Genomic DNA, 24,596 nt, shown 5'->3' with positions numbered 1-24,596 from the left:
TCTCTTTTTTTTCCGGCTTTGTCCTCGCTTTGTCCTCGGCCTTCCGTTCCTCTGATATCTGTCAGTGACCGCCACTTTGCCCGAAGGAACAAGAAGAGTGGGGGGAGAGAGAGAGAGAGAGAGAGCAAAGAAGGGACGGCCATCCTCCTCGTCTTTCTCCGGTCTCCATGATCACCTTACTCGCGGAGGCACCACGTATGCTCTGTCGCCGTTCTCAAACATAAAAAATAAACCCGTCATTTACACAGAACAAGGACAAGAAACAGGAACGACCAGACATGGCAGCGATAGAACTCAACAAGAGGAACACAACGACCCCGGGTTAGGATTTGGCAGAACGGCAGGTTTGATATATATATGTATTTATATATATATTTTGGATGCAGATGCAGATGCAGATATTGATTCTAGTATTTGGACTGAATGCTGGACACCGTCTTTCCTACCCAAATCTCGAACGGAAACTGATTGATCTGATTCTAAGCCGACGCCTTGCGGATGTGGGGACCCTTGTGCATTGCTGGCCATGTCCTTCTGCCCATCTTGGTCGTCTATGCATCCAGTTCTTTATTGTCTTCTTTCGCGGCATTTGCACCCATCTCGAGTTTTGCTCATCCACCATCGGTTGTTCACCAACATTTCGCTGGCATCTTATGCCTTGGCAACATCTCCCAGGCCCTAAGCCCCCAAGTTCTTCTTGAACCGCTTCTCAATCGCCTCCATAAATTGGCTCGTAGTAACCCACGCTTCCCGGTCTTTGCGTCCACAGGCCAAAGCAAGATCCTTGGTCATGATTCCGTCGTCATTGACAGTCTGAATGACGGCCTTCTCCAAATTCTCTGCCCAAGTCACCAACTCGGGTGTGTCATCAAGCTGTCCACGCTTGACTAATCCCCTGGTCCAGGCGAAAATACTGGCGATGGGGTTGGTGCTGGTCTCTCTTCCTTTCTGATGTTCTCTGTAGTGTCGTGTGACAGTCCCGTGCGCGGCTTCACTCTCAAACGTCAAGCCATCGGGAGTAATCAACTGACTGGTCATTAAACCTAGTGATCCGAAACCTTGCGCCACAATATCGCTCTGCACATCTCCGTCATAATTCTTCATGGCAATCACAAATCCTCCACTGCTCTTGATCATTTGCGCAACCATATCATCAATCAGGCGGTGTTCGTACCAGATCTTCTTGGCTTCGAATTCTTTAGCGTAGTCTTTCTCGTAGATTTCCTGGAAGATGTCCTTGAAGCGTCCATCGTAGGCCTTCAAAATGGTGTTCTTCGTGGACATGTAGAGCGGATAGCCCCTATCAAGTGCGAATTTGAAACTGGCATGCGCGAATCCTCTTATTGAATCGTCGGTGTTGTATTGTGTTTGGGCAACGCCGCCTGTTGCAGGGAAGTCAAAGACCTTGATCTTTTCTGGTTCGCCTCCGTTCTTAGGTGTGAAGACCATTTCCAACGTGCCTGCTTCGCGGATGACTGTGTCCTTGGCGCGATATTGGTCTCCAAACGCGTGACGACCAATGATGATGGGCTTCTCCCAGCCGGGAACGAGACGGGGAATTCGTGGGATCACGATGGGCTCCCGGAAGACAGTGCCACCGAGAATGTTTCGAATTGTGCCGTTAGGAGAGAGCCACACTGCCAGGCGCGTTAGTAATTGGGCATGGAGATGCGGAGATACTCTATATCATACTCTTCTTCAGGTGGAATTCCTCAACCCTGGCTTCATCCGGAGTGATAGTCGCACACTTCACGCCCACCGAGTACTTCTTGATGGCCTCCGCAGCATCCACGGTGACCTGGTCGTCCGTCTCATCTCTGTATGGCAAACCCAAGTCGTAGTACTTCAGATCGATGTCCAAATACGGGTAGATGAACTTGTCCTTGATGTCTTGCCAGATGATCCGAGTCATCTCATCGCCGTCGAGTTCCACGACGGGATTCTTGACCTTGATCTTCGCCTTGCCTGAGGACATGGTGCGGGTCTGGCTCTGTGGCAGGCCGAGTCTGCGTGATTCGGCGGCGAGTCTGTTCGATGCCGTGGGCGCCATCCTGGACGAGAGCGAAGAGGACGAGTGATATAGAGCCCGGCTCGAGAGTGTGGATCTTCTTGCAGCGCCGCCCACGAGCGCCGTCCGGAGAGGATTCATGTGGGTAGGGGAGAAAAAAGCTAGATAAAGGAACGGAGAGTGGCAGGTATATAAGAAGCTGTGAGGTCCGGGTGAGCAGACCGACGTGATCAGGTCGACTTGGGAGGATCTCTTAGCCCATTACCTTGACAACCGCAAACTTTGCACGTTGGGAAGTGCGCAGATAGCTCGGCTTGCTGGTGGTTGTTGTGGACACCCCTCTGAGGTGCCATCGGATAGAGATCTTGTGATTCAACAGCCGATGACGAGATGGACCAACAGCCGAGGATGAACATAGGCGGAATTGGTTCGAACTTTGGCTGCGATTGGCACCTGCGGGACGTGGGGTTTTCTGCTGCTTTGGCGGAATAATAATAATGAATAACGGCACACAATGGGATGCCACGGGGTGGCGAGCGCGGCTAAGGCTCCGAGATCGCTTCCCAACTTCGACCCTAGAAACTGGTTGCAGAATTCTTCCGCGCCAGACACGTTGAGAACGAGCAACAAACAAGTACCAATCAACTTACCAGCCTCATATCTTTCTGCCTCACGGTTTCCCCCCCAAAATTCCCTTCGTCCTTCACCATGGCCGATAAATTGCGCACTCTCCAACAACTCGAGTCCCTGCAGGCCAAATACGTAGGCACTGGCCACGCCGACACCACCCGCTACGAATGGAGCCAAAACATTGTCCGCGACTCTCTCGCCAGTTATGTCGGTCACCCTCCTCTGCTTGCGTACATGGCCCTCGGACTGGGAGAGAACAAGGAGATCGTAAGAGGACAGATGATTGAAAAGATGATCAGGGCGAGCGGACCGCCGCCACAAAGAGATGAGGACTGAAAGATATCGGGTTTCACATCAGACATCTTATGACAACAGACCACATCAAGAGATGAGGACGGACATTCAGCGTGCCCTCGACTTGTTTCGAGGATAGAGAACCGGCTCCCCCAACGTCCACGACGGACGTACAGCTTCACGGTCTTTTTCAAGCCAAACCAACCCTTGAGCTCTCCGAGACCGAGATCGACGCCGGCACATTATTTAGGCGGAGCTCTCGACACGCGAGCCCCCTTTCGTGAGTACCAAGCATTCGGGTCAGGAACGCCAATATTTTCTGGGGAGGAGTGGCCTTGCATGATTTCAGAACCTGTCAATTGCAAATCACGAAAGAGGAGCTTATTGCAGCCCGGGGTGGAAAGAAGCACGCGTGGGTCGGAAGCTAGGAGACGAACCAGCTATGGATATGGAATTTTTGATTTCGTACCAGGCCTTCTTGAAAGTACAATATGTGCAGTACGGGAAAATCTGTCTGCATATCAATCAAGTTGAACTCGTCATGCCCGTAAAAAGATTTGCAGTTCATTCTGTCCTTGCTTGCTTTCTCAATCCCTAGGGCAATTGTGGGAAACCACTGTGCCTCGTCCCCTGAACAAAACCACCAAGCTCTTCGCTCTGGAGAAAGAAATGGCCCGCGGATGGCCTGTTGAAAAGGACAAAAGAGAATATAAGTATGGATGGTTGTTGGGAGCGTATCCCGTGTCCATTCATCTTTGTCGACGATCAGCGTAGCCAAAGAAGTCAAGTCGGTGGCCGACCGCCGACGATCAACGCCATTTTCTCCCATTTTGACGCCGTTTGCCCATGCACCCCGTCTCCGTCAAGAAGTGATTCCGATTTCTTTTTTTGTCAAGATAATGCCCATTATTCGCTCCCGTTGCAGTGCTTGTGCGCTCTTCCGCTCTGTGGAGGACACTCTAACGAAATTTCATAGCCATAGCCTTTGCAAGTCTCAAAGGCTGAAATATCGAGCATCAGAACGTTAATACCGTCATTAGAAAATGCCATTGACAATGTTGCTGCCAATTGTGGCTCCAGCTCCGAAGATGGCAGCGTTGCCCATCTTCTTGCCGAACTTCTTGCCCTGCTCTTCGAGCTTGCTGTACTTCCGACCTTCTGGACCGCCGGCGGAAGAGCCTGATTGACTGATTTGCAGGGGCAGATTTCCGTACTCAGTCGACTGTGAGTGGACCATGGGAGGCCGTCGGTCCTCGATGACATTTACATAGCTTCGTGGGAAGATGCCTTCTAGATTTGTTCTTTCATTGCGACCTCTCCACCCTGAGATTTAAGTTAGCATCCAGTTGAACACAAGTGTTGATGGGTGACACGTACAATCATTGTTCATATGTTCCAGTACTTGTATCCGATCACCTTGCTGGAGTGCCAGGTCACCGGCATCTGTGGGCGTATATGCGTAGAGCGCGGATGCGATGGACAATATCGGAGGCGGGACGTAGGCTGGGGGAGGGAGAGGTGCAGGTGTAGGAACGGGAGCATATCCCTCCTTGAGGCTCATGCTTGAGAATTGATCGACGGGCGTGTTGGCGGTGCCATTGACGGGAGCGTGTAAAGGAGCATGTAGCGGCGTCTGGGCGGGTAGTTGTGCTAGGATGGAGGAGAGCTGTTCGGGGGAGATGATGGAGGTATCGGCGAGAAATTCCAGTTCCTATCCAAGGTCAATCTGGTGATCCGAGAAAGGGTCGGAGGTTGGGTGGTTACGCACGGTACGAATGGTACGAAGAGAGCGGTTCGTCAGGGCGATGGAGGCCTCGGTGGCCATGGTATCGCGAGGAAATCAAGACGATTCGGACGCGTATGAGCAGCAGAAGCGAGAACGCAAGAAGGAGGAAGAAGCGAAAAAGAGATAGAAACGAGAGTGATGGAACTCAACCTCGGGAGGTGGTGGGTGGTCGAGTCGATGGTCGTTTGACGGATGAGGGAGGAGGTCAGGTTACAAAGGGTTTGAAGGGCAGAAGGTTGGTGCAGTGCGGTCAGTCGGGGACGAGGTGAGGCGCAGGCAGTGCGTGCAAGATGACTGGCCTGCTGGGTAAAACGGGAGCGAGCGATCGGGCAGGGGAATAAGATGCGAGAGCCGGCGAGTGGTGGTTGTGGTTGGGAGGATACGAGTGTCAGTGTGGTTGGACCGTGGGCAGGCGACGGGTTGCTGAGGTGTTGGAGCGTGCTTGAGGGCCTGCCAGGTGGTCGCTGCAGGGTGTCCAAGTGACCCCTTTAGCCTGTCCCTATCCCGGCTGGGCCAGAAGGAAAGCACAACTGCTCGCTAGGCATGACTTGCTGGGTATGGCTAGGCTCCCTGGGCATTTGGGCGCGCCTGAAGCACTAGGGCTCGCAGGCTAACTACGCTGGTTAAAAGGGATGCCTGACTTTTCGGACCAGGAAGATCAAGTAATCCGTGTCTCAGAATGCCGACCGGGCTAGTGCACCCGGATATACCGGTATTGCCGCTTGAGGCTAGCGGCAGGATTTTAGCGGCATCGATCGCTATCTTTAACTGTGCATAAAAGTCCTTTAACTGGTGCCTGACATCCGAAAGCCTTGTCCAGCCTGTCAATCACAGTCGCGACTCATGGCCAGAAACAGAAGCAAGACCAGGGATTTCCCGCCCATGTGCGCTCCACCAAAGCCACTCATCTCCTTGCTGACTGTGTGCCTGCCCTTTCCATCTAAATCCAACGTCCATCTTCCATCAAAGAACAACAAAGAGAGAACAAGAAAAGAAAAGAAAAGAAGATGTTTGTCGCTTTGTGTCTCTTCCTCAGGACCGACCAACAATTCTCTAGTGCAGATCAGCTTTGGAGATGGTGCGAGTATGCGCCCGCAACTCCAAACATGAAGAGATGCGGTGTTCCCATCCAGACCATGGCTGCTGGTCGTGATATCAATGCTGAGGGGGCAAGTGATAGCCTTGCGGCTCCCTTTCCATTTGATGATGCCGATGCTGGTGCTGGCTGGCGTCAATGTCGTCTCCGTGAGTGTGAGTTTGGAGGGCATATCGTTCATTGTCCCCTTGTCCCCTTGTCTTGTTGTCTTGTCGTCTTCTTGTCTGCCATGCAATCGCCCGTTGTTTGGTCGTTGTTCCCTAGGCACATCCGCCTCGTGTGTAACTCTAAACTAGGAACCTAGGCGCGGTGCGCACAAAGCACACACAAACAAAAGCTGAGGAAGTGGGATTGCGCAGGCAGTGCGGTCCCTGGACCGTTTGTTCAAAGGTACGGAGCGCGATTGTCGTCGTGCGCACCAGGTTATATAATGCATGACGTTCACCGTCACCGTCCATTGGAGTCTGCTATATCTTGCCCGCGTCAAATTCACTGCTGTTGAAATCTGTCACCCATTCACTGGCCGTGCCTACAGCCTCACCCCAATTCACCGACCTATATCGCTGCAATCGACCCTTATTGTGAGTATTGCCCCCGTCGCTATTGTCCCCCATCGCGCCTCATTTCAAAACGTTGCGTTCACTGCGTTCACTGCGGCGCGATCATTGTCTCTGACCAACGATCTCCTATATAAATATTTCATCTGCCTCCCTCTTTCTCCCTCGACACTTTGTTCACAGACCATCTCCCGTTGCTTGAGTATCAAAGGGCTTCCTAACTCTAGATCGCTTATATACTCACATCGATCAAACAGACATCGACCCCACCCCTTTGCTGCTCCGGTCCTCCTTGCTTCAGCCAATCTCAGCCAACTTGTCACGAGAGACATTGCCGCACCGAGACGAAATGGCCGAACAACAGAGTCTCAGACCTCAATTCTTTGTCACCCGTCAGAATGGCGCCATGGTTCCGTTGATTGCCATGGATGAGCTGCCCATTCACGTCCAGATCGAGGGGGTTTCTCGAAGCCTCAGTGCCTTTGACGTCGCTGGCATGACGGGGGTTGGCGTCTACGAAGCGCGACACGAATACCACGTCGTGCAAAGCATGAACAACACCACCCCAATCCCGTTCAACCCCATCTGCGCTCCTCCATCTCCGGCCTCGAACGCCTCAAAGCCAGATTCCACTGTCACCGCTCCCGTGTTGCGCCCAACCACTCCATCAACCCCGACCGTGTCCAAAGCGCCCGATGCCGCTGGAGATCAACCTAGTGAAACGGCCAGCAACGCCGTTCCATCTTCCACGGGCTCGAATGAGGAGGAAAGCAAGTCGTCTCGACCCACCACCCCACCGGCCAGTCCTTCTGCAACCATTCAGCCTTGCACGACCACCGCAACCGCCACCGCAACGACTACCGCCACAGCCGCCACGACGACCACCTCCCCTCCTCTGGCATGGCGAATTAAGGCCACGGCCATTCCTGCAGGCAACAGCCCTCCTGCTGACCTAGACCCAGACATGCCACCAGTGGGCCAGAAAGTGTACTGCTCGTACTGGCTACGCACCGGCGAGTGCAACTTTGCGCAGCAGGGCTGCATGTTCAAGCACGTGATGCCGATGAAGCTCGGTGTGCTGGAGGTGCTGGGCTTCCGCGACCTGCCGGACTGGTACCGCAAGGCGTACAAGGTGGGCAGCCTGCGCGTCAACGGCGGGCGAAACGGGCTCAGCTACGGCATCTTCGACGGCAGCAAGGCCGCGCCGCCGCCGCCACCGCCGCCGCCACCGCATTCGCATCATCAGCACAAGCGCGTCAGTCTGAATGCGGAAGCCACCCGGCGCATGATCGCCACGCACATCAACGCCCTGCCCGTTGGCAACGGCAGAGGCGGCCGATATTACCACGCCGACCGAGCCCCACGGGCCGGCGGCAACCACCGTGGCCCTGGCTTCGCCCACGCGCGACCCACGGCCTCCGAGGTCGACAGGGCCCGCGCCGCCGAGAGGGAGCGCCGCGACGAGCGCCTCGCCGCCGCCTTCGCCGCCGACATGGACAGCGAGCTCGGCGACATGATGGATGCCCAGATGGAGAAGATCCGCGAGCAGGAGCAGGCCGGGTGGGAGGAGGAGCAGAATGCCGCGCGGGAGGCGGCCGCCAAGAAGGGCGAGAGCGGCGAGAGCGGCGAGAGCAGCGAGGAGGGCGAGAAGAAGACTGCTGCTGCTGATGTTGCTGGTGATGCTGGCGCTTCCGCCGTTGTTGGGAATGCGAAGAAACAGGGCCGCGGCGGCAAAAATCCCCGTCGGAAAAAGGCACAGGGCCAAACGCAGAAGAAAGCGTAGACCCAACCTCACGACCAAGCCAGATCAATGGCCGGCCGTCAACGACAACAACGATGGAGGATGGATGAAGAAATCATGAGCAATCAGAGCTGGTGTCCTTTCAGCATAGCATAGCTCGGGAGTTTTGGCGGCGGGCCGGTGACGGAGAGAGGAACGATTCAAGCGAGCTTTGGGGGATTTGCTGGTATGAGATTTCAACATCATGTCAAATGCCGGGTCCGAAATTTATACCTATGTCGTCTTTCTCCAGAGATACTATCTTATCTCTCCTCTCTCGATCGAGAGGACGATCGAGAGGGGGGGATAGTCGGAATGAACAAACAAATGAAAGACTTCACGTCAAAGGCCCAGACCTTCCCTTTACAGTGTTTTGCAAATGTTCCGTTGAGATCTATTTTGTATCCCTAGTTTTACAAAGACCGCTATGGTCTCAAGGGCGCTGGTCTTCCCAACGCCCGAACATACTCGTGCACTAATTCCTTGCCATCGAGTACCGGGGATTGCTGTGCCGTCTGACCCTCGCCCAGCAGCTTCTGCTCCTGTCTCGCGATCAATAGCTCCTTGACCCTAGAGGGCTTCAACTTCCAGTTCTCAGGAAACTCGATTTTCTTTTGCGGCTTGTGATGTCTCAAGTCGAGTGGGATGTCTTCAAACGTATCCTTCCCGTTGCGCGCTTCGTCCAGTACCTTCTTGACCAGATCTCCCAGATAACGCTTGTTCTGCGCGGGCGCCTCAAAGGTTTCGCACGACATCTTGATCACGTCCGTATCTGGGTTGTAGCGCGGGCCGACGAGTTTGAGGAGTTTAATCCGCTGTTTCTCGGTGAGATTGGGGAGGTCTTTCGAGCAGAATTGTACAACCACTTTACGGGCAGCTGGGTGGTATTCGCCCATGTACGTAGTGTAGCGGAAACGGAGGGGCGTAGCCTCCGTAGGGGGTGTGAACGGTTTTGCGAACTCTGGGAAAGATATATTAGTAAGAACGTCGAGGCAGGCATAAGCCGCAGGAGACTTACGCTGTAATAAGGGCATATCCCAGGCAATGACCCGTGTGTATTCCCGGACCTCTCGGTGTAGGTCCAACTCGTTATGCGCAACACTCGAAATAGCACTCTCGTCCCACTCCTCATCGCCGTCTTCCACTTGCGTGAATTCGTCGTCCTCTTCATCCAACGCCCAGAAGCCCACTTCATTGCCTTTCAACGGGACGTCGGGGAAATCCAAGGGTTCGACTTCCTTGCCGATTTCTCGGTCTACGCTGTCGACAAGTTTCTCCATCAAGGGGTCTTGGGCGTTGGGATCGGCGTTGAAGTTGATTCCAGCTTCTTCGAATTCGGCCGCGTAGTGATTCTGCAAGGCCAGGTACGACTCTTGGTCCTTGGGCGAGAGCATTTGGAAATCGGCGAGTTCGTCGGGGTCTAGGTCGGCAAGGGTGATGGGTGTAGAGGGGATTTTGTAGCCGCCCTCGGGAGGTCGACTGAGGTCCAAGCCTTCATCATCTTCCTCACCATCTCCGTCCTGGTCAAAGGCACTGATCCTTCGGTCTTTGTCTGCCCGGCGCGGCAAAGTCGTCGAGAGTTGTCGAAATTGGGTGCTCGTGCTTGTGACTCGATGCCGTCGCGTGAAGAGCTGCGACTGTGCTGCTTGACATTTTCGCTTCACGGGTATTTGTCGACTGACCTGAAACAATGACCGACATAAATGCCGTGCCGTGGTGGCCATTGTTGCCGGTGTCTTTGGATCTTGTAAACCTGCGCATTGGGGAGCTTCAGATAAATTTCCCCAAAATCGCATTCGCATTTGGGGTCCTTATAGTCGGCCGTACAGCGGTCGGGCCCCTTAGAGCCCATATGATCCACCCAAGAACATGTCTTGGGTAGTGCCACTTCATGGTCCTCCTCATGCTTCCTCCCTTGTCGCAATTATCTCCTCGAGAATTTGGATAATGAGCGATCCGAAAGCATCTAGCAATGTCTCTGGGAAGCGATGCTTTGTGACCATCGGCGCAACAGCTCCCTTCAATAGTCTGGTCCGCGCCGTACTGGAGCCAGCATTCATCAAACCTCTTCGCGATGCAGGATATACGCAACTACGAATCCAGTATGGCAATCACGAGGGCGAAGCCATATTCCAGGAGCAGACCAGAGCTCTAGCGGAAGCCGATCTCGATAGAAGCATCGAGATTACAGGCTTCGGGTTCAACAGAGAAGGGCTGCGAGGGGAGATGCTTGCAGTCAAGGGTCGAACCCAGCAGGAGGAGGGGATGGTCATCAGCCATGCCGGTTCAGGATCAGTGCTTGACGCCCTCCGCATCGGTGTGCCCATTGTGGTGGTCCCAAACACCGATCTCTTACACAACCACCAAGTCGAGTTGGCCGAGGCTCTAGCCGAGCAGGAGTATGTAATTCATGGCAAGCTGGACAATCTCGCGGGTTCGATAGCGAGCGTCGACGATTTGCGGAAGAAGATGAAGAAGTGGCCGCCATTGCGGTCAGGAGAGGAGAAGTACAAACGGGGACTGGAGGACGTGATTGCCGAAGAAATGGGCTGGCAGATCGATTGATTTTCGCACAGCCGGGTTGGGCGCTTCTTGGATGATGTCAAACTTGTGGTCTGGCTCATGTCCTATCTTGGAACCGGTTGGTCGTGAAGCGAAAATGGGATCAACAAAGGTCAGCGATATGGTTTTCAATGAATTGTTCAGGTCGACCGTGGCGTTGAGATTTCCCTCAACCTATTGGACGTGACAACGAATTATCAACCTCTGTTCCCTTGGCCTTTTGCTTCTGCCACAAGGATGCCCGAAGCTATTCAGTGACGGCTTCGCGGATTTTGAGGATCAGCTGGGTGAGCTATGTCCTCTTTTCAACTGCACATCCACCTATTCAGTTCTTTCACCGGACCCGGGGTGACCACCGATGCCCATGCTCGTTGTTCCAGTCAGCCCCTGCGCTTCGGTCTGCTAAGAGGGAAGACCTCGGCTTCAGACCCTTTCACTTTGCAGACAGCAGTGCTCAAGAGTTACGACATCAGCAGCGGAGACTGGAATCCGGATGGCCATCCATGGTAGATCGCATGCTGCGCCGTGCACCTCTCCCCATTTGCTCCACTCGTCAAGTGCTCTACAGCCCTTGGACTCTTCAGGCTTCGGTTGTGGGTAAGAAGGCTCCGAGGAAGGCCAGTGTTCGGTGATAGCGATATTTACATGGTCCGTCGATGGTCTTGGCTAGGAACTGCCACTTTCGTATCTTCTTGGTTGGGTCTTCCTCACGTAACCATTCCGGGTCATGCTGCTGCTGAATGCGAAAAATCTGCAGCATCAGACCGTCGACCTCGTCATGATACCAATCGCATGATTCCTCATCGTTTAGGGTGATTTCGTCGCTATCATCATACCATTCAAATATCGACATACGGGTCGCTCGTTTCAGGGCATCCCACGCCAAAACAGGCCCTGTGACCTCGGTGCCTTTGTCAATCAACGCCTGAATACGCGGAAGAAAGGGTTTCATGGACTCTGGCCAAAGCACAAGCGACTGCGATCCCTTGTTGGCGTATGCTGACTTGATTGCACTTGCCCTTGCGACGGACGCCCCTAACATGATGCTGCAGCGCTCCTCATAAGCTTCATTGAAGGAATAGTCAAAGGCTCTCTCTTGGTACGCAAGCAGTTGGCTCTGGGTGAAGGTGCAAGTGGCTGGATGTGCAAGTAGCGTCTGGACCACTTCCTTCAGATCCGAGAACGACAGGTGCTGAAGGACAACCTCTGGGGCTGAAGACTTGTTAGCATCGAGCTGAACCAGCCAATGTAAGAACCGCAATCGTACAAGTCTCGGGTTTGCTAGGTACGGCCAGCCGCTTTGAAGGTTCATCGGGCACGTAACTGTGCTCTCGCTTGAGTTTTGTAGCCATATTGAAAGACCTGGGGCGTTGTATTGATAAGGAATGGGGTGAGAACAAACGTCTTCTTGTCCCCGAACTTAATGTCGGCGACGCGTCTAAGGGCCAGAAACGCGTTCTTGGACACGCGTTGCCACCAATTCATATAACGCCCTATCGGTCACTGATATAATCCCAGCCCAACAGCAAGGCGGAATCAAGCCATAATGCTGGCATATTATACACTGATCCTTTGAGAGACACGTCAGGGTGGAAGCTTCAGAAAGAGCTTCTATCGAGCGTGTTTCGGTTCTTTCAATTATGGGTGTTGCCAAATCACATTTCAACTAAAATGGCGCCTCATTGACAGTATTAAGGAAGAGTCTATGATCGTGTGATGAGCTGGCATTCCCGGTGGTATGCAAAAAGAACAGGCGGAACTCGCAAAGGAAAGCCGAAGGTGAATCTCATGGCCATGCTATTCTTCAAGGTCGCCATCGAGTCTGATGTCGCCGCCGCCACATTGTGAAGCGCGCCCTTTCCCACGATCCTCCTTCGGTTTCCCATATTCTACGCCCCAGGTTTGACTGGATTTCGGCCTCAAACTCAACATTTTGTCAATCTTCTGAGATGTCTGTAATTGTGCGTCGGTAGTTCGGTGCGCCACCCTCTCTCGATTAGAGTGAAGCATACCAGCGCCGGGGTCATAGCCGCGTATGCCGTAGTAGTCCTGCACCCGCTTTTCTTGTGCCTTTCTCTCTGCCTTGATTTTCTTGTTCTGCATTGCTCTTTCTCTGCTCTCTTGTCTTTTCTCGGCTCGCTCTCTCTCTTCTTTCTCTCGTCGTGTCTTGCGTTCCTGCATTGCGGCTTCTTTGCGAGCTTTGGACTGTGCCCTTCGCGCATCTTGCTTGCTCTTCTCGACTTCTTCCATCGCACGGTCTCTAATGCCCTTGGATCGTGCAAACGAGATGCGTTCAAGTATCTTGGTTGATCTGACTTGATGTGCTACCGCTATTCCGGGGGCTGGTAAGGGGAGACTGGAGCCAATACTTTCTTGATAGGTACGGGGAACACATCCCATAAAATCGTGCTGATCGTGCCCTGCTGTCTGGCCAGATGCGCTTTCTTCAAAGTCGACTTGCTCATGCGCTGGTGGGTGTCATCCTGTTCACGCAGGAGTTGTTTCGTCCCAGCTGAGTAGAGACTGACGTGAGTGAGATGCGGATAGAATCGAGTTGAACCGGGAGAAGTGGCGCTCACTTTTTCGGTGGATCGTCAATATACAATGGATGAAGAGCGCTAGAAGCAAGACAATAAAGATAGGCGCGATGAAATATTCCAGGAATTCGATGAGGTTGTGGGAAGCCATAGGTGAAGAGACTGACTAGCAAGCAAACAGAAGGCGACTTCGCGTGACGGGTAGAAAACAGGGAGTTCCTGTTCATGACTCGCGCCAAACCACACCTTGTCGCCCGGACAAGGCAGGCACGACCATCGTGGCGGAGTGCAGGTTTGAGGTCGAACAAACTTCAGCTGTGATCTCTGTATTTGACTCATCTTCAAATGACTGGGTTTAATTTCGTTACGCGCATAGGCTTCCTTTGCCACCGGCGGTCTATATGCAATATGCATAATACCTAACATGGTCTTTATAGCATCGCCGTGTTTTAGTCGGAGACAGGAAGCGAATGCCACGTCGAACCAGGATTTGATCGGCTCCTCCAATGTACCGCGGGCGTCTGCTACCTGGGAGTGGATCGAGATTAGCGATTTTGGCACCCGAAGGAGGCGTTTATGTCCAGAGGACACCCCTTCAGGCACAGGTCTTCGCTTGATGGCTTCGCGTATGTGGGAAGGCTTCTGATCTCATGGTTTTGGCCCTGTCCTCATCGTCTGTTGTCATTTGCACCCGGTGGACCGCTCATATTGAAACCGGGTGGAGGAGGGGCTTGTCCTTGGTTCATGCCACTACCAGGTCCCGGGCTTGGTCCCCCTGGTGGGCCTTGCTGGCCTTGTTGACCTGGAGGTGGGAAACCGCCAGGGCCCCCTGGAGGAGGAAATTGAAAATTGGGAGGGAATCCTCCTGGTGGTGGAGGAAAAGGCAAGCCATTTGGGAGGTTTGGAGGAGGAGCGCCACTGGGCGGGAAGGGTGGAAACGGCATTCCACGACCGCCGCCAGGCGGAGGTACTACACCTCCAGAACCTGGCGGCGGAGCACCAGGCATTCCGAATGGGGGAGGAGGCATTCCTGTGAGGGATATCGATGAGACAAAGATTCAGACCGGGCCGAGGCCGAACATACCTGGGAAGCCAGGGAGAGGTGGAGGAAATCCTGGCGCAGCCTGTTGAAGCATGGGATTTGCTTGACCTTCGGCGGCGTAAGACGATGTGATCGAGTCAATAACCGACTGTGCCTTCTCGTGGCCAATCTCTGAATTTTGTTAAACACTGTTGAGCTCTTCCTGTCTTTTGGTACGTACGCTGATAATACTCGACGACATTTCTCAGGTGATTTCGGCCAGCATTGTGAGCCTTGCGCACAGACATCGAATCATGTGTAAGGTAGACATCGCAGTAGTCGCAAAAGAGTACTGCGAATGTCAGTCAAACAGTCATGGGAGGGGATGGAACGACTTATATTTGGGCATTTTGATGGCTGAAACTGCTCGAGCTCAATCTTAAGAACAAATGGGTCGTTGTATTCAGCGTTGGCAAGTAGACCAGTAGCTAGGTAGCTTGATGGCTCTGCGGTGCGTGTTTCTACGTGTTGTGAAAGTCGGCTGCCAGTGGCGGAGGAACAAATCTACAAAGGCGGTGTAAAGCGGCAGAATTTTCTCTGGTCGCGTCTGGACACTGGACTCGCGTCTTCTCTTGTCTGGTCCCTATTCCTCTCCGAAACAACTACACCATCGACATAATGCGGTGATTGAAGCAGCAATCCCTTTCAGTATCAGTCTTTGCTTGTTTGGAATACTTGTGGTCGACATGGCCGACGGTGGAAGCCTGCACAATGTGCCGCTGGTGCTGGACAACGGAAGTGGCACCATTCGAGCTGGCTTCGCCGGGACCGATCTTCCTGCGGCCTATTTCCCTTCCTATGTTGGTCGACCTAAACACGTCCGTGCCCTTGCCGGCGCTCTGGAGGGAGACGTCTTCATCGGTCCTAAGGCGCAGGAACTACGAGGCCTCCTGAAAATCAAGTATCCGCTTGAACACGGAATTGTGACTGATTGGGATGATATGGAGAAGATTTGGACCTATGTCTACGAGCAAGAGTTGAAAACACTGAGCGAGGAACACCCTGTCCTCCTCACAGAGCCGCCTTTGAACCCGAGACAAAATCGAGACACGGCCGCCCAGATCCTATTTGAACAATTCAACGTCCCTGCGATATACATGTCTATCCAAGCCGTTCTGAGTCTGTATGCGAGTGGTCGAACGACTGGTATCGTTCTGGACAGTGGGGATGGTGTCAGTCATGCCGTTCCTGTCTACGAAGGGTTCGCAATTCCCAGCAGCATAAGGAGAATCGACGTGGCGGGAAGAGACATCACAGAATACATGCAACTGCTCCTGCGCAAAAATGGACACGTCTTTCACACCAGCGCAGAAAAAGAAATTGTCCGAATCATGAAAGAGAAAACCGCATACATCGCCCTCGACCCACGAAAAGAAGAGAAGGACTGGTCACAAGGGATATGGAAGAACGAGAAAAGGGATGTCGAGTATGTGCTCCCAGATGGCCAGAAGATCAAAATCGGGGCGGAACGATTCCGGGCACCCGAGATTCTGTTCGAGCCAGAGTTGATCGGACTGGAGTATCAGGGCATCCATCAAATGGTGGTGGATGCCATCAACCGGACGGACATGGACCTCCGCAAAAACCTTTTCGGCAATGTTGTCCTCAGCGGCGGAACCACTCTATGTAAGGGGTTTCCGGACCGACTTCTGTATGAAATGCAAAGGCTGGCGGTCAAGGACATGCGCATCAAGATATACGCGCCCCCCGAGCGAAAGTACAGCACCTGGATTGGTGGTAGCATCCTTGCTGGGTTGAGCACATTCAGAAAGGTACGTGGCCACCAAATTTTCATTGTTGGCTCACCACTAATCCCAGGCTAGATGTGGGTCAGCATTGACGACTGGCACGAGAATCCGGACGTTATCCACACCAAATTCACCTGATGGAGCGTCGTCCAGCGCGGTAGTGCTCGTTGAAGTCGTGGCCAGGAGTTTGAGCACCTCGGCTTGGTCACATCCAGCCCACGAAACGATGAGCCATCTGGCGGTGAAGGCAAAAACAAAAGCAAAAAGCCTTTTGTGTGTCAGGCACCACCGGCAGCGCGCAATGAACACCCATTACCCGGCGTCACGGAGAGGCCAATTTTGGATCGGGTGATCGATGACACCCAGGGCCACCGTCTTGGGCAACTGCGGGGAAGTGCCGAGAATCCGGGGATGGGTCTAGCCATAGGTCGACATGCTCTGGAAGCAATACCCGGATCGAGGCAGACAAACATAAACATCAAAGGGCGGACGTTCCCTCTGTTCGACGGGCCGGGCGAGATCGTATCGATCCTCCTCAGGGGTAAAAGCCAACACGTGTCGGATTGTCAGGCCGACAAGTCAGCAAACAGGAGGACCAAAACAGAGTCTACCAGGAGAAAGAATGCGGGAAAAGCAAGGGCTGTTTCAGGGGCCCCGGCCTCTGCGGTGGTTGCGGCGGTTGCGGTGGTGAGCGTGGTGACTGTGGTGACGGCTGGAGAAAGGAAAGCAATCTATTACCCCCAGGAAACGACGGTCCCCGCTCTGGGCGCCAGACGATTACCCCATAGATTGCTTCGGAGGGCAGCGCGTGGCGGAGGATCAGGCTCACCAGGCCGCACTGAGGCTGGGCATGACTAACGGATTCTCCCAGCTGGAGCGGGCGTCGCATCTGGTCGCATCTCGTGGTCAACCTGACGTCTTGCTGCAGCCAATCAGCCCCTCGCCGGCGACTCCGCCAGAGGAATTTTCTACCAGAGACTTTCGCCATCGCGCAGCTTCCGCCCATCACGCAAGTACTGTCACCACCTTACTCTGCTCTTGGTTTTCCTTGGTCTCCAATATCCACCGGCTACCGTGTCACCTTTCTCCTTATTCCATGACGCCAGTCTTGTCTATTTTCCCGCTCGTTGTGTCGCCATCTGTCCTTGTCCCCATCGTGACCTGCAAATTTGCACCGCCGCGCTTTGCAGTTAACGGCAGGCCTGTCTCAACCTTGGCCGACACTTTCCAGTTAACTGCAAGGTGCGAGCAGGTGCTGGGTTTCTATCGAGTAATGGCCCCAGAATTCACACTCTCCGTGCCTGTGACGGCCCCTTGCTTGCGTCTTGACTGGGGATCGTCGCGTCAACTGCTCCTTGTTGTCCGTATAGAAAATTTTCTCTCACAAGTGGTCCGTGATCTGTATATAATCACCTGGTCCCCTGGTCCTCCTCGTGACGGCATTCTTATTTCCCATCCCAAGTTGCCTATTACTACTGACAGAAGCCGCATCGTCATTGACCGTGCGGAAAATACCTCAAACCAGCCACCGACAACAACAACACGAACTACTGACTTACCACTGTCACCTGACAGCTCGACAGAATCCAATCGAATCCATTCCTGGCTCTAGTCCGCACAACATCCTCACGCGTGCACCAATCATAAATACTCCTGACCCAACACCACACAGGGGAGTCTCGACGCAGCACATACCAGGTCAATACATCATCACAATCGAGAACATTCATCCTCGAAACAAATAAGAAGAACTCATTCAGTCAAATTTGACAATTCTGTTTGACAAGTCACAACACAACCACACCAACACCAACTCTCCAAAGATGTCGTCAAGATCCTACTCGATCGTCGAACCACACCCCTCAGTCACCAACAACACACACTTCATCTCGACGGGGCGGGGCGGCTTCGGCAACGCCGTGAGATCCTCGTCGAGCAGCGCCTCCGCATGGGGTAGCGACGCCAGCACCGGCGGACGCACGTCATCGTCACGGCTCGGCTCCCTGGCGTCGTCGACGACCTCGTCGGCCTCCAGCTCCAGGAAGACCTTCACCTCCGGCCGCGGCGGGGCGGGCAACGTGTTCCCCAGCTCCGAGCGCGCCATCTTCAGCTTCGACGAGGAACTCGAGCAGCAGCTGCGGTGGGAGCGCGACGCCGCCCCCGTGTACCACGTCGGCAGGGGCGGGGCCGGCAATGTCGGCCACGTCGGCAATAACAACAACAACAACGGCAGCACCAGCGCCAACGCCATGATGATGAGGCGGAGGCCGAGCGAAGCCAGCTCCCTCTCGGCCACCAGCGCGAGCTCGCACGGCAGCGAGTCCGGCGCGGACCAATTCAACCGCAGCGTCAAGAAGGGATGGAAGAAGATCACCGGCATGGGCATGCATCACCACCATCACCACCTCCAGCAGTAACATGATCGTCACCACATCATAGGCTGGGGGTGAGGACAGGACTGGCTACGCTCATGACCTCTCAGCATCTCCGTCTCTTCCTTCTTCGATTTCTTCTCATGACCTTTTCTTCTCAACAAGCATCACATCATCACATCGTTAGTTACCATCGTCGCACTTCATCGCACTTCTCTCTGTCTCTCTACGAATTGGGCTAGCCGGAGTTTTCACACACACAAATCGAGGCGCGATTCTTGTTCCCTTTCCGGAGAAAAACATCCGGATGATGATAACGACGACCAACACACTTAACGACCACTGGGACGATGATTGATGAGACACTACATTTTTTCTTTTATTGTCTTTATTTCACTGCTCTATTCAGGCGTGGCGTTCTGGAGATTTTGTTGTTGCTTTCCATGCTCCCCTCCCGGGTTGATGAGTTTTCAACTTGGAGCTGGGGATCGGGGAAGGGAAACTGGTGACCAGGGGCAAAAAATGGGTATTGACATTGGCATTACACATTGGCATTACACATTGCATGGTCGCTGGCGAGCGAGGGTCACCGGACATAACAAGCATGGCATGCATGGCATGGACGGACAGACAGACAGACAGATGGGCATGATATGGTATGGTAGGGCAGGTTACGGACGGTGCATGGCAAGGGGGAAACAAAAACATGGAGCTTCCTAACGAGTGTCTTGTTGTCGACAGATATTTCTGAGCTGCCTTTTGTCGGCGTGGCCCCAAGTCTCAAGGGTTCATGCTCGACGACAATAGCAAAATCGTTGCAAGGCATCTGTAATTCAGCTTACTTTGACGTTTCATTAATCCTGTACATCATGTCTCATTCATTCCACCCTTCTCTCAACACCCTGCCTGCTCACAGTAAGGTACTTGACGCCTTTGTACGGCCGGACGCCGTCGCCCAATCCCTTGGATTTCTTCACGTCGACCACTAGGCTGTCGACCTTGATCCCGCTCGGGAGCCATCCCTTGACACTGAATGAGACCGAGATCGATCTTGGCATCAGCGCCTTGGTTGCTTGTGTCCTTTTGGAGTTACCATTTCCTGATGGCTCGGATGTTGTGCCCTGATTGGCGACCACATCTTCCTGGTAATACCCTGCCATGGTGTTCTGTTTCCCGATTTCGGCCGCTTGGGTCTCTTCATCCATGTCATTTTGCACGTTGAAGGCACCCGCCACTGTGCCCGTCAATGTCGCTGTTCCGTTGATCGATGCGCCATCCTTGGTGGGGACTTTCCATTCGACGACTCTGTCAAATGCATTGAATGTGGCTTCCCCCCTCGAGGCCTTCAATTCGGTGACGCTCCGCACGTCGGAAGGAAAAGGTATCGTGACCATCACGGCTTCCAATGTGGGGGCACTGGAACTACCACTGCTGGCACCGCCGAAGGACAGAGAAGAGATCGGGCCTGAGCTTGTCCGCGAGGCGCTTGGTTTGGTCGCTGAAGAGACCCCAGGAAAGTTATTGTTCAACGTCAATTTGGCTTCAAACTCGGAACCGGAACTACCAAGTCCACCTCGCAGATCTACTGTGGCTGGAAGGAATATTCTGTCACTCTTGCTAGGAGGCTGATCCGTGTCGAGGGAAGACGGCATCAGGTCAGTCTCGTAACCTGCAAGCATGAAACGGCCGTCTGGAGGGACAAATGACAGCTCCCCCGGGTGCTCTTTCCATCTGACTAACCGGACGCAGGGATGGAAGACAGGGAGTTGCATAGTGCGGGTGATTCCCGAAGTTTTGGCACTGCTGGTGCCTCCGGGCGCAGTCAATACCAGAAGCAAATCGGGCACACCAGATATTTTGGCTGTGAAGGCAATCGAGCCGTGTGAGCGTGCGGATATGGGACGCCCTGAAGGAGCGAGGATGACAGACAGATTCTCAATGATATCGACATAGAGCTCGTTAGAGGTGTGCCGGACATTGGACTTCCGCCATGGGATTGCCGGTCCTACAGGGGGCGAAGCAGTTCCACGCAGGCTGGAGGAGAAGTTGCTCGACGGTCCGAGAGCGGGCGAAGTCCTGCAAAAGATTAGCACCGCGTATGGTTGCGAGACTTGGTCCAAAGTGTACCCAGGCAGTCCGACGTGGGTGAACAACTTGCCCAGCACCGAAGAAACCTCTACCGACTCTCTCAGCGCATTGGGTTCGGTGTTGCATATTATGCCCCCATCACACATTTCACCCAGTAATTGCGCCACAATTTCATAGTTGTCCTCAATCTTTGTGGTTAGGAGGGGGCTCCCGAGAAAATCCTCAAAGACATCGAGGACTCGATGAAGGAAATCGAGGATGGCCAGCGACTGGGCATCTTTGCCAGACACTGCAATCAGCTGGAAGGCTGAAGGGGAAATCGAGTACGCGGTGGTTGGAGGGGCAAGGTCTGAGAGCTGAAGGATGGATGGACGAGGGCCAGGTCGCGCAGTCAAGCTGGTGATGAGGGTCTGCGCAGACGGCGGGCGACCTGAATAAATGTGTTCGAGGACGCAGTTGCTTGCATAGGGTTAGCAGTCCGGGTTGCTATGGCGGACACAGAGACAGCCTACTTGTGATCATCAAAGATGTAGAGCGCGTCAATGGTGACGCTCATATTGGGAGGAAGGATGTTCAACCAACAGCCCGGTGTATGGCGGGCATCTCGCTGATTGATCTCGCCTGCGCAGCCAGATCCCTTGCCACTTTAACGAATACTACGGCAGACAACAAACTGACCTATTCTACAACTGAGGCCCCTCGATAACGTAGCTGTTTCCCATCTACTCTGCGTCGCGTGCAGAGGGATTGATCGAAGCACCCATTCCAGACAGGAGTCAGTGCGCAGCACACTCGTCTGTGTGTCTCCCACAACTCGTTTCCCGCATCATAGTGCAAATCAGGCAAGTGTTACGGCAGTCTAATGAACAAGCTAACCAAGCCTATCGAGGTATGTACCACGTCTGGACTGGCCATTTGCTCTACCTACGACATCTCCTCGAAGCGAGCTGAACTGGGACCCTGACTTCGCTGCTTATACTAGCATGGAATGGGACGTTGTTGCCATCGTGGCGTCAGCATCCGGCATCCAGCAGCCATTACTTCAGCCCTGCAGCCCATGCCAATGTGCTTGATTGGCTCTCACATCGCACCGAACAGACGCTCGGTTTCTTATTTGCGAGGAAGAGAGCGGTCTAGTTGAATATTTTGCTTGACAAAGGTTTTGTGAACACACGGCCCAGACTCCAGCTTCACAGAATCCGTGCGCGCAGGCTGTTAGGCGTGGCTCCAGGCTTCAGACTACTTCGTTCTGTCACAGTCATGCTCCAGTTGCTCACGTCCAAGGAATAGCGACCCACGAAGTTGCGCTTAGAAGGAAACCTTCCTATCCGCCCAAGCGACACCGAAAGCCTTGCGGGTTCTTCAGCTCCACGCAGCCAGCCACATATACAGGTGCCTTTGAGATAGAACGGATTCTCCTCTGACTAAGTGTGCAACCTGTTTGGCTGCAGTGGATACGATGCACCAGAGTTTAGGCCACCATATCTCACCTAGCGAGCAGCCTAGCAGCCGTTTCTTACCCTCAGCGTTCGCTAGCCCCAATCCCGTTGCCATACGAAGCGACGCGCATTGACCGACGGAAAGACCAAGGAGAGTATGCTGGTTATCTGAGCCCTTTATAAACGATGACTGCCCCCTTCCCTTCTATACTCAGCAAGCTTGTGTCAACCTGACCAGAACTCTCAAGACATTTTTCACTGTGACAGCCATTGAACGACACTCGACCCCAACATGGGTATCAAAACACTATTTCCAGCTTCCAGCCAGAAGCCCCGATCGCAGTACTCCATTGCAGGAAATATTGGATCTGGCAAGAAGACCGGCTTCGGCCCCTTTTCCGGTTCTGACATTGCTGTAAGTAGATTTCTAGACGAAGTCGTCTGTTTCACCGTGTGGTGGAACTAATCCGTCCCAATCCTTTTAGCTTCTCAAGGACAACTTCACCGTAACAACATGGCTCCTCATGGGCGGTGCCCTTCAGATTCTTCTCTCGTTCATCTTTCCTCGATCTTATGCCGCTTTCCCTGTCCTGCTCATCTTGGGATGGAACATTGTCGATGCGTTCTTGATGCACTTTGGCCTGAAAAAGAACATCTGGGCCGAGGGCGTCATTGATGGCAAATGGAGCGTGGGATATCCTTCCGAAGAAGAGACAGAGGTGGTCCATGGCAACCCCGGCGAGAATGGCCCACGTGCCGTCATGATTCTAGGAGCAAGGAGCAATTCGCCCCTGGGCATGTTTGCTGATGGTAAGGATCGACTTTTTTTACTTCAAATCAACCTCCTCTGACCGTCTTATGTTCCAGGCTATAAGGAAGTTGCCGATCGGTTTCGGGACATGCTTGTGCAATTAGAAGACACTCGAGAAGAAAGTGGTTGTAAGTCGCTTGCTTTCCCTTCCCACGCATCTTCTCCGCTAACTCTCTTCAGTCATGGGTATGTCGACTTGGATCAATGGCGGCGAACGGTCCACAGGCAACGAACTCGCCACCATTTCGTACTGGCGCTCGGTGGAGGACATTCACAGGTTTGCACTATCACCGATTCATCGTGAGGCCTGGAATTGGTGGAACGACACCGTGTCCAAGCACAAGCACATCGGTATCATGCATGAAATCTTTGCCCTGCCAGAGCATCAGGGCTGGGAGGGCATCTATATCAATTACCACCCAACCGGCCTGGGCATGACGACTCGGGCTGCCGGCGCGGCCGCAAAGGGAAGTGAGAAGCTGTGGATCAACCCTATCGTGGATGCCAGCCGAGGCGTCTACCGAACCAGCCGAGGACGGATGAGCAGAGGCGACCCCGAGGGCAAGAGCAACGACAAGGTGGCCCAAAATCCCTATTCCCAGGCTATCCTCGTAAATTAGGAGACGAGGGTGGTGCAGGAAAAGAAGCGCCGGGAGAACGCAACCATGAGAAACGGGGTATACGTGGCGAGATCCAGCATACCATTTCCACCGCCCTTTTTCTTTGTGTAAGGAGCCCGGTTTTTCTGATTTACTATGCAGGCAGAATAGTTCATTACCAACCCCAATTTGACATCCATCAAGAACCATGTCCTCCCGCCTCCTTCGCGCTCTTATACTAAATACAACAGGACCTCCCACCCTCTCCTTCAGGTTTCCTGTCTTTTATTCAGTCTCGCCTGTGCGCGACGAGATGCTGGCCCGCAATCAGCGCAAAGACCACGGCGCCGGCGCCGACGGTCACCTTGGCGAGGTCGGACAGCGGGCTGCCTTGGAGCGAGCCGACGATGACGCTGCCGGCGTCGATGGTGTCGACGACCAGGCCGAGCCACACCGCCGCGCGGAGGGCCGATTCTCGCTCGGCCAGCTGGAGGCTGGCGAGGCTGGCGTATCCGTCGCCGCCTCCGAGGCCGCGGCCGTGCTCCAGCCCCGTGGGAAGGACCGGGGACTGGGGTGAAATGTCTCTCGGTAGTGCTGGCGCTGTGCTTGCGCCCTTCTTGATAGTGGGGGCAGTGGTATTGACGCCGGACGAGGCCTTGTTGTTGAAGAGCAGCGGCGCACGACTCCCATCCGCGCCGGCGTCTCCTTTCGCCACCTCCTCCCACCCCCGGACCGTCTTCCACAGGTACGCGCCGAGCACGATGTCCCTGACCCCGGTCATGCGGCCGAGGAGCACGCCCTCCGGGCCCGGCGCGAGGGGGATGCCGAACAGCATGCCCGCGTGGCGGGGTACGAGCAGGCACGACGCCCCGATCAACACGCGCAGCGCCGAGAGGGTTTTCAAGGTGATGGGAGACATCCTCTTCTTTTTTTTTGGTGTTGCCGGTTTGTCGTCGGAGCAGAGGCTTCTCGCAAGAGTAATTGATTCCGGGACCCTGTTGTGGACTGGAACCAGTGCGAGGAGGTTTCAGGATGGCTTTGTCCACTTTCTGTAATCGAAGACGTGTGGAAGGTCAGACAAGGTCAGAAAGGGCAGAAAGGGTACAAAGGAGGGCGGGAAAAGGTGGCAGAGTGGAATTCCTCGTTCCAATGCTGAGAGATATACATATACGTCCCTCCCTACATACCCGGCTCCATTCCGTTCGCAA

At 54.0% G+C, this 24,596-nt stretch overlaps 12 protein-coding genes across 12 annotated transcripts; 6 read left to right on the top strand and 6 right to left on the bottom strand.

Moving 5' to 3' along the window:
• Window positions 1-333: 333 nt before the first annotated feature.
• Window positions 334-2,495, bottom strand: PV07_07489 (isocitrate dehydrogenase [NADP], mitochondrial). The gene is made up of 2 exons (XM_016394578.1): window positions 1,693-2,495; window positions 334-1,637 (listed from the first exon to the last, which is right to left on the bottom strand). Exons 1-2 carry the CDS (start codon window positions 2,147-2,149, stop codon window positions 679-681), a joined length of 1,416 nt encoding a protein of 471 aa, XP_016247997.1. The 5' UTR covers window positions 2,150-2,495; the 3' UTR covers window positions 334-678.
• On the top strand, window positions 2,250-3,652 carry PV07_07488 (uncharacterized protein). The gene has a single exon (XM_016394577.1). It carries the CDS (start codon window positions 2,717-2,719, stop codon window positions 2,972-2,974), a length of 258 nt encoding a protein of 85 aa, XP_016247996.1. The 5' UTR covers window positions 2,250-2,716; the 3' UTR covers window positions 2,975-3,652.
• Window positions 3,374-5,144, bottom strand: PV07_07487 (uncharacterized protein). Its single transcript, XM_016394576.1, has 3 exons — window positions 4,701-5,144; window positions 4,310-4,643; window positions 3,374-4,255 (listed from the first exon to the last, which is right to left on the bottom strand). The coding sequence occupies exons 1-3, from the start codon at window positions 4,755-4,757 to the stop codon at window positions 3,969-3,971; spliced, it is 678 nt and encodes a 225-aa protein (XP_016247995.1). The 5' UTR covers window positions 4,758-5,144; the 3' UTR covers window positions 3,374-3,968.
• A 1,163-nt stretch (window positions 5,145-6,307) lies between these two features.
• Window positions 6,308-8,400, top strand: PV07_07486 (uncharacterized protein). Its single transcript, XM_016394575.1, has 2 exons — window positions 6,308-6,395; window positions 6,629-8,400. The coding sequence occupies exon 2, from the start codon at window positions 6,721-6,723 to the stop codon at window positions 8,152-8,154; it is 1,434 nt and encodes a 477-aa protein (XP_016247994.1). The 5' UTR covers window positions 6,308-6,395; window positions 6,629-6,720; the 3' UTR covers window positions 8,155-8,400.
• Window positions 8,401-8,431: 31 nt separating this feature from the next.
• PV07_07485 (uncharacterized protein) lies at window positions 8,432-9,957 on the bottom strand. Its single transcript, XM_016394574.1, has 2 exons — window positions 9,170-9,957; window positions 8,432-9,112 (listed from the first exon to the last, which is right to left on the bottom strand). The coding sequence occupies exons 1-2, from the start codon at window positions 9,951-9,953 to the stop codon at window positions 8,577-8,579; spliced, it is 1,320 nt and encodes a 439-aa protein (XP_016247993.1). The 5' UTR covers window positions 9,954-9,957; the 3' UTR covers window positions 8,432-8,576.
• A 103-nt stretch (window positions 9,958-10,060) lies between these two features.
• Window positions 10,061-11,419, top strand: PV07_07484 (uncharacterized protein). The gene has a single exon (XM_016394573.1). The coding sequence runs from the start codon at window positions 10,099-10,101 to the stop codon at window positions 10,714-10,716; it is 618 nt and encodes a 205-aa protein (XP_016247992.1). The 5' UTR covers window positions 10,061-10,098; the 3' UTR covers window positions 10,717-11,419.
• Window positions 10,828-12,080, bottom strand: PV07_07483 (uncharacterized protein). The gene is made up of 2 exons (XM_016394572.1): window positions 11,981-12,080; window positions 10,828-11,925 (listed from the first exon to the last, which is right to left on the bottom strand). Exons 1-2 carry the CDS (start codon window positions 12,063-12,065, stop codon window positions 11,294-11,296), a joined length of 717 nt encoding a protein of 238 aa, XP_016247991.1. The 5' UTR covers window positions 12,066-12,080; the 3' UTR covers window positions 10,828-11,293.
• Window positions 12,081-15,017: 2,937 nt separating this feature from the next.
• PV07_07482 (actin-like protein) lies at window positions 15,018-16,217 on the top strand (the record flags this gene model as incomplete). Its single annotated transcript, XM_016394571.1, has 2 exons — window positions 15,018-16,103; window positions 16,155-16,217. The coding sequence occupies 2 exons, from the start codon at window positions 15,018-15,020 to the stop codon at window positions 16,215-16,217; spliced, it is 1,149 nt and encodes a 382-aa protein (XP_016247990.1).
• A 1,685-nt stretch (window positions 16,218-17,902) lies between these two features.
• PV07_07481 (uncharacterized protein) lies at window positions 17,903-18,496 on the top strand (the record flags this gene model as incomplete). The annotated part of the gene is made up of 1 exon (XM_016394570.1): window positions 17,903-18,496. One exon carries the CDS (start codon window positions 17,903-17,905, stop codon window positions 18,494-18,496), a length of 594 nt encoding a protein of 197 aa, XP_016247989.1.
• Window positions 18,497-19,171: 675 nt separating this feature from the next.
• On the bottom strand, window positions 19,172-21,191 carry PV07_07480 (uncharacterized protein). Its single transcript, XM_016394569.1, has 3 exons — window positions 21,052-21,191; window positions 20,579-20,998; window positions 19,172-20,527 (listed from the first exon to the last, which is right to left on the bottom strand). Exons 1-3 carry the CDS (start codon window positions 21,093-21,095, stop codon window positions 19,330-19,332), a joined length of 1,662 nt encoding a protein of 553 aa, XP_016247988.1. The 5' UTR covers window positions 21,096-21,191; the 3' UTR covers window positions 19,172-19,329.
• Window positions 21,192-21,616: 425 nt separating this feature from the next.
• Window positions 21,617-23,594, top strand: PV07_07479 (uncharacterized protein). The gene is made up of 4 exons (XM_016394568.1): window positions 21,617-22,393; window positions 22,464-22,788; window positions 22,846-22,917; window positions 22,970-23,594. Exons 1-4 carry the CDS (start codon window positions 22,271-22,273, stop codon window positions 23,407-23,409), a joined length of 960 nt encoding a protein of 319 aa, XP_016247987.1. The 5' UTR covers window positions 21,617-22,270; the 3' UTR covers window positions 23,410-23,594.
• An 83-nt stretch (window positions 23,595-23,677) lies between these two features.
• Window positions 23,678-24,500, bottom strand: PV07_07478 (uncharacterized protein; the record flags this gene model as incomplete). The annotated part of the gene is made up of 1 exon (XM_016394567.1): window positions 23,678-24,500. The coding sequence occupies exon 1, from the start codon at window positions 24,305-24,307 to the stop codon at window positions 23,678-23,680; it is 630 nt and encodes a 209-aa protein (XP_016247986.1). The 5' UTR covers window positions 24,308-24,500.
• Between the last annotated feature and the right edge of the window lie 96 nt (window positions 24,501-24,596).

Source organism: Cladophialophora immunda (genome assembly GCF_000835495.1).
Source record: "Cladophialophora immunda strain CBS 83496 unplaced genomic scaffold supercont1.4, whole genome shotgun sequence".
Taxonomy (NCBI): Eukaryota; Fungi; Ascomycota; class Eurotiomycetes; order Chaetothyriales; family Herpotrichiellaceae; genus Cladophialophora; species Cladophialophora immunda.
The sequence above is the reverse complement of the archived record's forward strand: the minus strand, read 5'-3'. Positions and strand labels throughout refer to the sequence as shown.